Genomic DNA, 13,472 nt, shown 5'->3' with positions numbered 1-13,472 from the left:
CTGAGGGGCTGAGGTAGCGCTGAGGTGGCGCCGCGCGCCCGCCCTGTTCCCGCCCTCCATCCGGCCCCGCCCGCACGTGCCTCCACACCTGCGCCTCCACCGCGGCCCCCCCCTCTTCAAACCACTACACGCCCCGCCCCTCCGCCTTCCAGCCAATGAGCGTGAGGGGGCGCTGACCAGCGGCCAATAGGAGCGCGGGGTCCACCCCGCCGGCTTCCCCCCCTCCCTCCAGCCACCACCCCCTATTTGAGGCGCGTTGCGCGGCCGCGCGCCCCCAGAGGCGGCGGAGGAGGGCGCGGAGCGAGGCCGGGCGGGCGGTGCTCAGCCGCGGTCCCGGGGTACGGACGGGTCCCTCAGCGCAGCCCCGCAGGGCCCTCGGGGGAGCGGGAGCTCCCGTGCGGCCGTACCCCCATGGAGGCTTTCCCCGGCGGCAAGCTGGAGCAGCACCGGCACCTCCCGGCCGTGGAGTGCCTGCCGGGCGCCCGCTACGGCGGCCGGAGCCACAGCGCCTGCGGGAACGTGTTCAACTCCTGGAACGATTACCTGGGGCTGGCCACGCTCATCACTAAAGCCGTGCGTCCCGGTAAGGGCTTCGGCGCCGAGCCCCCCTCGGTGGTGGTGGCGGCTGCTGTGCCGCCGGCCGAGGAGGAGGAAGAAGAAGAGGAAGAGGAGGAAGAAGCGGCGGGGCCGTACTTCGAGGGCGCGCTGGACTTGCACGACCTGGACCTGTGCGGGCATCACCACCACCATCATCACCACCACCACGGCGAGGGGCTGCTGGAGGAGCGCTTCGCCGACTTCAGCCCGTTCCCCGGTCGCGGCGGCCCCGCCGCCGTAGTGTTGGACTGCTCGGGGGAGCTGCCGGTCCGGGAGGGCTCCGGCCACGCGTGGGGCGGTGTGGTGGTAGCGGGGCGGCTGCCGGCGCACCCGCGGGCCGCCTCTCGCCTGCTCAAGCCCGAGCTGCAGGTCTGCGTCTTCTGCCGGAACAACAAGGAGGCCGTGGCTCTCTACACCACCCATATTCTCAAGGGACCCGACGGCCGCGTCCTGTGCCCGGTGCTGCGCCGCTACACCTGCCCCCTCTGCGGCGCCAGCGGCGACAATGCCCACACCATCAAGTACTGTCCCCTCTCCAAAATGCAGGCGGCCCGGCAGCTCAAACACGCCCGGACCGCGCTGGGCAAGAAGGGCCGTTAGGTGCCGGGACCCCGGCTGCCGCCTCCCGCTCCTGCCCGTTGGGGTTTTGGTCTTTGGAGTCTTCCCCCCTCACCTCACACGTCGGTGTATTGAAGGCCGGGCCGGGGTCGGTGCGCGCTGGTCGGTGCGGAGCCCGGCGCGGGGCCGCGGGGATCGCGCAGCGTAGACGCACTGTGTTTGGTTATTGTAAGAAACAAAATATATATATATGTGATTTTTACGGAGACGGAGTTACGGGGAGATCTAACTGGGAAGGGAGAAGGGAGCCCCCGTCCCGAACTGCTCTGTGCCGTCGGGGGTCCGGCTGGTGCCGCGCCGGTGGGACGGGAGGAGAGGGAAGGAGGGAGAGCTGTCGCGGTGCCTGCTAATAGCCGAGTGTTTAGTCGGGTACGACACCCTTCGGGTCTGGAAGTGAACAACTGAGCGGTTCTCTTTGCCGATCTTAAACACCGGGAAGCAAATCGCCGTCAAACCTGCGCTCGCTAATGAAACACACCATTTCCTTCCCGAAATGGGCACAGACCCCCTGGCACGGTGGGAGAGCAGCGCCGAGCCCCACAGCACCCCTTGAGCCGTTACACCCGTGAATCCCTGTGTCTGGTGTGCGGCTTGAGGGGAGGAAGCATCGAAGTGCTGTTTGGGAGCGTAATGACTGTGGGCTGAGGGGCAAAGGGAGCCCTCTCTGCCGAAGGAGAGGCATTAAGCACGGCAGGGACTGAGCTTTGACGCAGCTTGTTTGTGGTGGAGAGCAGGGAGGAGATGGGAAGCCTTTAGAGAGAAGAGACCCAGGTGAAGCAGAAGGCTGTGCCTGTAGGAGAGCTGGGGAAAGGGAGGTTGCACGTTTTTGGAGTTGAGAGAATGTGGCGTTAACTCATTGCAAGGTGGAAAGGATCTACCTGTGTGATAAACAGATATCGTTAACGCTACGTAGACTATACAAAACACGAGATGGAAGCTGAAGACCTGGACCCCGGGTGATGGCAGCTCCTTGGTAACAAGTACCAGACAGGGCTGCATTGCTTCTGACCCTTGAGAGATCAGAAATTGCTTTTATTGTGAGTCAGAGGCAGGACAGGGAGCAGCAGCAGACCTGTGGTTTGCTTAGGAGCCCTCCAAAGCTGCAAGGCTGGTGCCTGAGTACCCCACACAAAGTGGGTTATGCTGTAGTTGACTTTAGCGATGGGGCATGGAGGAGTGCTGGGGCTGGGGGGGTGCCCTGCTGAGAGCAAGAGGTGAAGAGAGCATTGTGCAGGGTCTGCAGGGGCATAACCAAGAGGGTGAGAAGGGAGAGAGGTCCTGGCAGAGGGAGCTGGGAGAATGAGGGGTGACGTGGATTCCTTTAGATAAGCTGCTCATAGGGTGGGAGATGGGGTGGAGGCCCAGGGTTTGTTATTCACCAGTGCTGTTGAATCACACTGGTCCAGAGGGAGAAACTAGTTTTGTGTAGAAATGTTCTCTTAAATCTTCATCAAATGGTTCCAAAGATGGTGTCAGGTCTAATTACCGAATGCAAGGGGGTTGCATTAAATGACACTTCCCAGCTGACCCTCCTCCTGTTAAATAGCTTTGTGTTGTCTCTTGCTCTATGGTCGCACACCACTGGCTCTTCTGTTAGATACGTTTCTGTTTGTGCTGCTTGGTCCTCCTAGGTTTAATCTGTACCACCAGCCCTTAGAATCAAGCTCAAGGGTGATACTATGGCGAGAGTTTTCCTGTGTAGTTTTGTTACCTCCTTGTGGGAAGTCTGAAGATCAGTATATACATTTTAATGCCATTAATTGTTACTGGACACAAAAGCAAGAAAGATGTGAGACAATCTGTGTCGGGTGTTTTCTGAGGGGTGATTCTGGCAGGGCTGGATCAGAGGTGCTCCTTGTAGTGTGTGTGATGTACCCAGCCCTCCTCTGCTCTGTACTTTAACTGTGTAGCAACACCTGGAAGTTCATTGAGGTATCAGAAGATCCCCTGCTTTGGATGGCTCTGATCTCTTGCAGCACCTGTTTCCCCCTCTGCCTGTGTCAAACTGTTGTATCGATGGCCTCTGCTGCTGCCTGTTCTCTCCTCCTACCCCTGTACTCACAGCCTTGCTGTGGGATGGCTGAGCTGCCCATTGCATCTGATCAAAGGCTTAACAGGTAAGGTGGCAAAAGACCAGTTGGGGTTCTGGGGAAGCTCAAACTATTCCAGAAAGGAAATGACAAGACACAGATCTGGCAAAAGGCAGCCTGAGAACAGGGCTGTTGAGTTTACTTTCCGTGATCATTCATCAGGGTATTTTTCCCCTTAAAGTCATCATCTTGTAAAGACTGAGCCTTTAAGGGTTTTTTGGGTTGTTTTAAAGTAAGCAGCTGTGATTTCCTGTGCACTAGCACACTCCTTGTGGCACCAGGTAAGCAGAAACATGCTTGTTCTTGATCACTCTGCAAAGCTTATTACAATAGATGGTGCTTATCGTGTTACTTTCATTTCTTTAATACTGGAAACCATTGACATTAGTAATTTAAATCCTAGGAGTAGCAAATAGATTAATGTGAAAGCAGCCTGGGTTGGAGCTGTTTATGCTCCACTAAAGAGGTCTAAGAAAACCAGATGTTGTTTTCATTTATCCTATGTATATCTGCAAATCAAAGTATATTATGGCCACTGGTTTACATCAAGTATTTTATCTTCAGAGAATCCCTGTGTTACAGGGAAATGCTACTAAGCATGTAAGGGATGGGGTTTTTCATAGTGATGCTCTGATAAGAGGAGTGAACAGTGTTGGACAGCCTATAGTCACCCTCAGCTGGCCCTCTTCTTGGCAACAAGCAAGCTACTTCTAATGAAAAACTAATTTCATCTGCATAAATAACTCTATCAGCTGCAGTCAGGTAAGTCTGGAGCCATCTGGAGTGGAAATGCTGTTTGGACAGGGTTTGCTCATCATCGCCTGACCAGAAGCCCTCTGCTTGCTGCTTTGCCATAGGACTAAACCACAGTGGTTCTAAAGTGTCTTTTTCCTATGGATGTGCCAGTTTGAACCACTGAATATATAGGTTACTGTTTACTGGAGGTAGTTTGTGACCCATCACATGGGAAGCAGGAGAATTCCTCCTGATATGCCTGTTGCTGGAACAAAACAATTGATGCACTAAATAAATAGAAAAAGCTGTCGGAAGGCAGTAGATCTTCCTTCTGCCCGAGAGCGAAATGACTAAGGAAGCTTAAAAGGCAGGAGGGGAGATGTTGCTTGGCATAAAGCAGTGGAATAGCTCACGGAATCTCCATCCTACCATAATTAAATGCATTAACAATTCCTTTCTACTTTTCAAAGTGCAGGACATTTCAGTTCTAGCTGGTCCTGCTGTGGTCAAATAGGAAGAATTAGGGGGTGGTGGTGTGCCACTTGTGTGCCTGCTTCCTGCAGCCCTGTGGTGAAGCACGCAGGGTGGGCACCAGTGTCTGAATTACGGCTAAACTGGGAATTGTGTGTTTCGCTGACCAAACCCCTTCACTTTGTAGCCTTACACCACTGAACAGCACCATTTAGTTACAGAAGGGAAACTTACTGACATGTAGCAGCTCCTGTCAATGGCTGCAGCCCATGGATATTAAAACAACAACGATGCATCACTTCTACAGCAAAGCAAGGCCTGGAGAACTCTTCCTGTTTGAGACAGCCTCCTGCTGTCCCCTGCCCACCTGCACTATAGCTGCACAGTGTGCTCCTGATCCTGCTCCCTCCGAGGCCTGTGTGATGGAGTCCCAAGATGCAGCTGTGGCTGTGCCCAGGCTGGAGCGAAACCACTTCATTTGTTGCCCTGCCCTGGTCTGCAGGTCTCAAAATCTTGTGGGGGGGTTTAATTTTATTTTTATTTAGAACAAAGGCATTCTAGAAATCACAAAATCCCAGCCTGGTTTGGGTTGAAGGGACCTTACAGCTCACCCAGCTCCAACCCCTGCCATGGGCAGGGACCCCTTCCACTGGAGCAGCTTGCTCCAAGCCCCTGTGTCCAACCTGGCCTTGAACACTGCCAGGGATGGGGCAGCCACAGCTTCTCTGGGCACCCTGTGCCAGCGCCTCAGCACCCTCACAGGGAAGAGCTTCTGCCTAAGAGCTCATCTCAGTCTCCCCTCTGGCAGGTTCAAGCCATTCCCCTTGGCCTGTCCCTACAGGCCCTTGTCCCAAGCCCCTCTCCAGGTTTCCTGCAGCCCCTTCAGGCACTGGAGCTGCTCTAAGGTCTCCCCTTCAGGAGCCTTCTCTTCTCCAGGCTGCCCCAGCCCAGCTCTCTCAGCCTGGCTCCAGAGCAGAGTTGCTCCAGCCCTCGCAGCATCTCCGTGGCCTCCTCTGGACTCACTCCAACAACTCCAGGTCCCTCTTGTGCTGCTGCCCCAGAGCTGGATCAGGGCTGCAGGGGGGGTCTCTCCAGAGCACAGCAGAAGGGGCAGGATCCTCTCCCTCTACTGCTGTTCATGGTCGGGGGTGCAGCCCAGGACACGGGGGTGGTTCTGGGCTCAAGCACACACTGAAGTGAGGTCATAGGGAGCTGCTCCTCACCCAGCATCCCCAAGTCCTTTTCCTCAGGGCTGCTCCATCCAGTCTTTCCCAGTCTGTGTTTTTCCTTGGGATTGCCCTAACCCAGATGCAGGACCCTGCACTTGGCCTTGTTGAACTCGGTAAGGTTCGCATGGGCCACCTCTGAATGGCATTATTAAAATGTCTGTGGCACATAATCGAAACTCTTAAAGGATGCAATTGAAATACCTGTGCCATACTTCTGCTGAGCATCCTGATGGTCCCCAGCCCTGCCCATCACCTGAGGCCCAGCCTCTGGGCTGCTCCTGGAGCAGGAAAGACACTGAACTGTTCATACCTGGTCACCTGCATTGCTCTGCTCTTGGAGATCTGTTTTAGTCGAGCAACATCTACATCCATCTAGCCAGCAGCAGCCTGAAGTTCTGCCTTCTAAACAGAGCCTGTGGTGCTAACAGAAAATGAATCAAACACAGCAATCCTGGGCGCAGAATTCATCTGACTTCAACATTTTCAGGTAACCAAACTCTATGTGCACGTGTAATTGTGGCAGTAGATGGTGGCAGGTTTCAGCCTGTGGTTAGTGATCAAGCAATAGAATAAGCACGCTGAGCATGTCTGTGAAGCTCATCCCTCGCAGGTCTTTCCTCAAGCTGCCCATCTCTGAGTGTTTTACATCATTCTGTCACCGTTATCACAAGTGATGGAAGAACAGATTTGGGAACAGAGCTTTAGCTGGTGCAACGACCAGTAATGTTCATTCCCATGTCCAAATGGATAAGATTAGATCCGTAAGTGGAGATACTGTCACTCTTTATATCTCTGTGGTGATTGGAGAAAGGGACATGTTGTGCCCATCCTCAAAAGTGGTCAAAAGGACATCTGAGAAGCTACAGGCCAGATGGGATCGCTTCAGTTCCCTGGGACAATCATGAAGGAAACTGTGTCAGAGCATGGTTTTGGAGAGGGTGACTGGGAACAGTCAGCATGGAGTTACCGAGGGCAGACCATGACTGATTCACTTTGCCTTCAACAAAATAGCTCTGTGGGCAAGGGAAGGAGCAGTGGACATTCATCACCTCAACTCTAGCACGGCCTTCAGCACTCACACAATATTCTTGCATCCAAGTTAAGCTGTTACAGCTTAGGCAGCAAGGTGGGCAGGACAGATGGTTGGGTGTTGAGGGTCAGGGTCAGTGGCTGGACTGCTCCTGGACTGGGGTGTCCTGGGACCTGAACCTATATCTTCTCGAGGACGTGGAGGCAGCAGCACAGGTTTGTGGATGACACCAAAGCCGCAGGACCAGTCAGGACCCTCAGGGCAGAGCAGGGCAGAAACCTGATGAGATTCCACAAGGAGAAGGGCAGAGTCCTGCACTGTCAAGGAAGCAGCTCTGGCTATGCTGGACCGGGGTAAGGGGCTGGAGCAGGTGTCTGGGAGGAAATGCTGAGGGAAGAGGCTTGGCTTGGGGAAGGGAAGGCCGGGGGGAGACCCAATAGCAGCCAATGAGGAAGCTACCAGGAAAATTCAGACTTCACACAGCAGTGCATAGGCAGGGAGATGAGATACAGGTAAAAGCTGAAGAGAGGGTTAAGCTTTTTGAAGAACACAAAAATGATGAGGGATGGAACACATCTCCTGTGGAGCCAGGCTGAGAGAGCTGGGCTGGGTCAGCCTGGAGAAGAGAAGGCTCCTGAAGGGGAGACCTTAGAGCAGCTCCAGTGCCTAAAGGGGCTACAGGAAACCTGGAGAGGGGCTTTGGACAAGGGCCTGTAGGGACAGGCCAAGGGGAATGGCTTGAACCTGCCAGAGGGGAGACTGAAATGAGCTCTTAGGCAGAAGCTCTTCCCTGTGAGGGTGCTGAGGCGCTGGCCCAGGGTGCCCAGAGAAGCTGTGGCTGCCCCATCCCTGGCAGTGTTCAAGGCCAGGTTGGACACAGGGGCTTGGAGCAACCTGCTCTAGTGGAAGGGGTCCCTGCCTGTGGCAGGGGTTGGAACTGGGTGAGCTCTGAGGTCCCTTCCAACATAAACCAGTCTGGGATTCTGTTTTTTCAGCCTAGGAGCAGTCACACACTGGGAAATGTTGCCTGGACAGGCTGTGCCCTCTACAGCCCTGCAGGTTTTCAAGACCACAATGGAAAAACCAGTGCTGAGTAACAATCATTTCACAGCCAGAGGGGATGTAAGCTCCCGAGTCCCCTTTAGCAGGCATGATCAAGTGATCCCTTACACAGAATATAAGGATAGCAAAAGGCAGCTGAACAGCAGCAGCACGAACTGCTCCAAAGCCCATAGGCATTTTCTGTTATTGGATAGCTGCTGCTCTCTAGTTCCACCCCTTATAGGAACTCTGTGATAAGCAAAACCCACAGGTTTTTTTCGCTTAGAAACCACCACTCTTGTGAAGGAATTCTGTGACTCAACAAGCAATGACATAACAGGCTCCAAAGGCACAAACATCTGACCAAGTTCTCCCTGAGAAACCTACTGGTCCTGGCTAACTCAGAAGAGAGCAAGCATAGGACATAAAGAGCATTACAACTTCTGTTCACACTCGTTAAACCAGGTTTCTCAGGAATCAATAAACTATCCCAGCTATTCCAATGTTCTCCATCTAGTGCAGAAACAGGTACATGGACAGGAAAGAGTTTTGCCACAACATACCTTGCAGGAACTTGCTCAAAAGTCAAGACGCTGCAGCAGCTAATTCCTTAAGTCGTTTATTTATCATTGAAGAAACACACAGCAGCAAGTTCTGTGTTGGCCTCAGTATAACCAGATAATTACTCGTTGTTACTGCACCCAAAGTTGAAGTCAACACAGCCATTACTACAGATCACTTTTGTTTGGAAAGGGAAAGAATTGACCCTGAAGACAAAGAATTGGGTGAAAATTCAACAATTTCTCCAAAAACCACACATTTTAAATAGGACAATATTTATAAATCCTTGAAAGGCAATGAATTATCCAGGAATGGAAAAAGCAGTTGTGATGTTGGCAACGGAAAATACACAGCCATATGCTTATCGAAACGCTGAGTTTGTAAAAGCTGGAAGTTGGGTGGCTGTCCTGTTGTTGCAGAACATAGTACTGGAACCATGACTGCAGAGTGGCCTCGCAGGCTCATGGATTCAAGTGAACCTACAGAAGACATCCCAGTGCAGCTGATGCTCATGTTTATCCTATTTAAGTCAAATTTGAACAACTTATTGAATTTAGATAGCAATAGAATATGTTTCAAACCACCTGCCCTCAAAGATACCCAGGTAAAAGAGGGCTTTTCTATTGGTTTTTCTATCTTTTGGCTAATTATGGAGATTCATTTAGCTCTGCTTTTTCCACTGTGTGGACAGAGGTGATTTTAATGCGTGTTCTGTGGTGCTAATACCCTGTTCCAAAATTAAGAAGCACAAAAATGGAAAAAGTCATCCTGTTTTGGTGTGAGATGGAAGCACTACTCAGGACAATTGGGCTTGCTTCTTTTTACTTGAGCAACCAGTGACCCATGAAAGAAGCATCGTCTGGAATTTCAAATCCTGGCATTCAATTCCCAACCTTCTGCTGTGAGTTTTGTGCATGATCAATCTATATGAGTAAGTAATTCAAGCTCATGCTTTCATGTTACCTCAAAACATTTGTTAAAGAATTCCAATTCAGAATGTTTATAAGCACAAATATAATCTGTGGATTCCATCAAATCAAAGCTAAAACATTGGTTAAACTCTGCTGATCTCCACTTAACGTCGTACAGTGGTCCACCCTTCTTCATCTGTCTCGTTTTTAGTACGGCGAACGGGCTCACGTTCCTTCTCTGTTTTCCAGGAACCTTTCTCCTTCTCCCCATCTCTTTCTCGATCCTTTGCTGCTGCTGGGGGAGCAGAAGCTGGAGAAGCAGCAGAAGCAGGGGCTGAGCGCCGAACTGTCTCACGTTCTTCTCCACGCTCTTCTCTCCTATCGTCAGCGCGTCGCCACGAGCTTGCTACAGAGAGAGACGATAAAACCACCTTTGTCATGCTTCACCAGCAGAGTTTAAACAAATATGCCCACCACCACCAGTCTGATTTACTGATTCTCACTCCTGCCAAGAGGTAATGTGATGACAACAGCCAAATGCAGTTTAATTTGATAGTGAAGTAATGGACAGGAACTACTTGAGCCTCTTTCCAGGTTTGGGATTGTTGTGGGGAAGCCAAGCATCATTTTTAAAACACGTAAGAATGTTTTATTGATGTACATGGGTTTATGATGTAAAAATATATTCTTGTATTATTATCAGAATTAAAAGCACAAAGCATTGAGATGCAATTGAGAAGCAAAGAGATGAGGAGCTGACTGAAGTCCCCATAATTGAGGAGGAAATGGTTGGTGACCTCCTGCTCCCACGTAGACATACACAAGTCTATGGGGCCATGACTGAATCCTGAAATGGAAAAATCCTAACTTAAACACTCATGGAAAATGTTCACTGCCTCAAAACACAGCAAATTACTCTTCAGCCTCCTGAAACCAGAGGTTTACACACCACTGAACTGCACAACCCTGCTGGTAACAGCATTCCCCATCATTTACTGTATGAGGAATTGTTAATGTCCACTAGAAGGGAGTTAAGAACTCTGCCCCAGCTAGGTGTGAACAAAGCTGTGCCAAACACCAACCAGGCAGTCAAACACAAAAACCTCTTGATACATTAAAAATATAGATAAAACTAATCTTCACATTGAGAACCCTCAGCCCTGGGGTCGTGTATATCATGTTCTACCCCCTGACAGCACCCACACCTGAGGCACACACCAAATGTACATGAGAATGCCAGAACTGGAAGATGTGGTATCTCAGGCTAAATGCATTGCTGCTCCTGTGCTTTTAGAACACAGCAAAGGATTAATAAATGTACATAATTAAAACAGGTTAATGGATGTAATTATAATAGGTTATTCATCAAACTCAGTAGCATTAATAGTGTGAAAGCCATATGGCCTTGTCTGGAAGTGTTTCCCCTTACATTTGAATAGTTTTAAGAAATGAACCAGAAATTTCTGGGAAGTCTGTCTTGATAATTTCAGTACGACAATTTCATTCACCCTGAACATGAAAAGTATGATGAAAACAGCACACTTCAAATGTTATCCTTCCCCTGCAGATGTGAAATGCTACTGTGCTAGAAAAGAGTGCAACTAAAAAAGTTAAGATGCAAGGAAGACTTCTCAATGACACTAAAGCTTCTATCACTTTGCTTAAGCAAAGGGTGTTTAAGTGCCTGAAAATATAATTTATTCCCACTTTACCACATCCTTTCATTGTCACAGTAACATGAAGGCCCTATGATCATAGAATCACAGAATGGTTTGTGTTGGAAGGGAACTTAAAGCTCATCCAGTTCCAACCCCTGCCACGGGCAGGGACACCTTCCACTAGAGCAGGGTGCTCCAAGCCCCTGTGTCCAACCTGGCCTTGAGCACTGCCAGGGATGGGGCAGCCACAGCTTCTCTGGGCACCCTGTGCCAGTGCCTCAGCACCCTCACAGGGAAGAGCTTCTGCCTAAGAGCTCATCTCAGTCTCCCCTCTGGCAGGTTAAAGCCATTCCCCTTGTCCTGTCACTGCAATAAACATACGTTCTTCACGGTCAGATCTGGGGGGTGGTCCTCTCCTGAGGGGTGTATCTCTGTCATCAGTACGTCGATCTCTCATGTCACGACCACCTCTGTCCCAGTCTTCACGACGACTTGAATCTCTCCAGCTAGAAGTTTCCTCAGCTGGTCCTCTTCTCCAGCCGGCATCATCCCTATTGCCATTCAAAACATGAAATAAGACTAAATGTTAAGATTTTACCTTTGCTATGGAAAGCAGCAATGCTAAATCACAAGCACAGCTGTTTTCAGGCCCAGCGGGCCTCTCTTTAACATACTGACATACTTCCAAAACCTCTTCCATTTTTCTGAGGCCTAACATGAAATTCTCTTGATTACAGGTTAAAAATAAATTAAAAGCAGTGAAGCATTGTGGAATCTCTTCTGTAAACTGCTAACATTGTCTTAAAAGTAACAAAAAAGGCTCTAAAATCACAGAATTATACTATCACAGACTGGTTTGGGTTGGATGGGACCTTAAAGCTCATCCAAGTTCCAATCCTCTGCCATGGGCAGGGACACCTTACAGTAGAGCAGGTTGCTCCAAGCCCCGTCCAGCGTGGCCTCTATCCAGCTACTGCCTTCAAGTGCTTAATTTCATACAACCCAACACTGTTCCTTTCTCTCAGTCAGGTCACATTATCAACAGGACACTGCTGTTTAAACAGAAACACTGTGGGAGCATTAAGCAGAGACTCCAACCTGGGACGCCTGAAACGATCCTCTCGATCGAAATCCCTCTCTCTGTCAAAGTCCCGGTCCTTCTCGTTTTCATCACGATCTTTGTCTCGATCCCACTCACGGTCTCCTGGAGGTCTGGAGTCCCGGGGAGGCCCCCAGCTGTCCTCACGAGCCTTTTCCCGTTCTCTCCATCCCCCTGTAAATAAGAAACAGGTGAAAGGAATCTGTGCCTGACCTCTGATCTCCCTGGAGACAAAGAATCCTTTACTTCCCTCACTGAAACTGGTTGTTCAGGTTTTCATCTCTGAGGATCCAACTCAAGATGCCTGTACAAAGTGCGCACATTGAGTGGGAGCCACACACAAAACACTGTCGAATAATACAAGGATACTACTATGTACCTTATCCATCAGTTCTGCCTGAAACACTGCAGCAGAGCTGCTTACACCCTGCAGCTTTCAGGCAGAAAGCACAAACTTCTCAAGGGTCTTGGGCAAAACAAGTGCAGGAAGGGTTTTACTTCAGTATGAGAAGGAGTAAAGGGACTAGCTTAGACAGCAGATTCTTTGTGAAAATCTACGAAGGAGGAGATTTTAGGCAAGAAAACTTTTTACGAGCTTATTGCTCTTTAAAGCACTACTTTAAAACAAAACTCTCATTTACCATCTGCTTACACAGTGCATCCTGCAGTATCATGCAGTTATTTATGACTGGGAGCACTTTATTGTGCTTTTTCTTTGAAGAGGAGAAACGAGAAAACTATTAGAGTGTGGATTTTGAGATTTATGGTAACTTTCCTACAGGTCTGGATTACAGAATTAGTGTCTATGAAGTTGATGTGGTGCCTGTAAATACATAAATCCGAATAAAAAGAACCAGATTAAAATAATGTTTAATATTTAAACATCAACAGCTCTAAAAAGAATCAGAAACAGTTGTTCTACTCACTGTCAACATGGTTTAAGACTAGAAATAAACTAGACAAGAGTGTGGTAATTCAGATTGGAGTGGACGTCCTCCTGACACATCCCTTACCAGCTCCTGCTCAAAGCAGGATCTTCAACAAAGGTAGACACCAAAGCAAAAAAGAATCATGGTAACACCAGTAATAGCTTTGTACACATAAAAAAGGCCTCCCAAAACCAGACCCATTTCAATGATGTATCAAAATCCTCCTCATAAGGAAGTTAATTTCAGACACATAGAGGAGAAAGGGTAAGAGATCAAGGTGTGCTAAGAGAGTATGTTTCTCTCCCATCAAGAGCACTCAACTTGTGTACTTTGTTTTTGCACATGGCATTACTCTGTGACCTTTAGGTATCTTCCAAGCAAGAAATGGACATTGCATTTCTTTTTAATTTAATTCAAGCAAATCAAAAAGGCTGCATTATACTAAGTAAGGGGGTGTCCACACTAGCCAAATTAATCCAGATGTTTTCAGAGCTGATTCTCCC

At 49.7% G+C, this 13,472-nt stretch overlaps 2 protein-coding genes across 2 annotated transcripts in view; one reads left to right on the top strand and one right to left on the bottom strand.

The window, feature by feature from the left end:
* Positions 1-411: 411 nt before the first annotated feature.
* On the top strand, positions 412-1,334 carry NANOS1 (nanos C2HC-type zinc finger 1; the record flags this gene model as incomplete). The annotated part of the gene is made up of 1 exon (XM_080621333.1): positions 412-1,334. One exon carries the CDS (start codon positions 412-414, stop codon positions 1,195-1,197), a length of 786 nt encoding a protein of 261 aa, XP_080477459.1. The 3' UTR covers positions 1,198-1,334.
* A 7,144-nt stretch (positions 1,335-8,478) lies between these two features.
* EIF3A (eukaryotic translation initiation factor 3 subunit A) overlaps positions 8,479-13,472 on the bottom strand; it is a 35,338-nt gene continuing 30,344 nt past the window's right edge. Inside the window, exons 20-22 of the mRNA XM_080621282.1 lie at positions 12,040-12,214; positions 11,323-11,492; positions 8,479-9,689 (exon numbers count right to left, since the gene is read on the bottom strand). Of these exons, the coding sequence (XP_080477408.1) occupies positions 9,448-9,689; positions 11,323-11,492; positions 12,040-12,214 (587 nt within the window). The 3' untranslated portion in view covers positions 8,479-9,447. The remainder of the gene's footprint in view (positions 9,690-11,322; positions 11,493-12,039; positions 12,215-13,472) is intronic.

Source organism: Psittacula echo (assembly GCF_963264785.1).
Source record: "Psittacula echo genome assembly, chromosome: 6".
In the NCBI taxonomy this organism is placed as follows: Eukaryota; Metazoa; Chordata; class Aves; order Psittaciformes; family Psittacidae; genus Psittacula; species Psittacula echo.
Note: the sequence above shows the minus strand (reverse complement) of the source record. Positions and strands in the feature narration are given on the sequence as shown.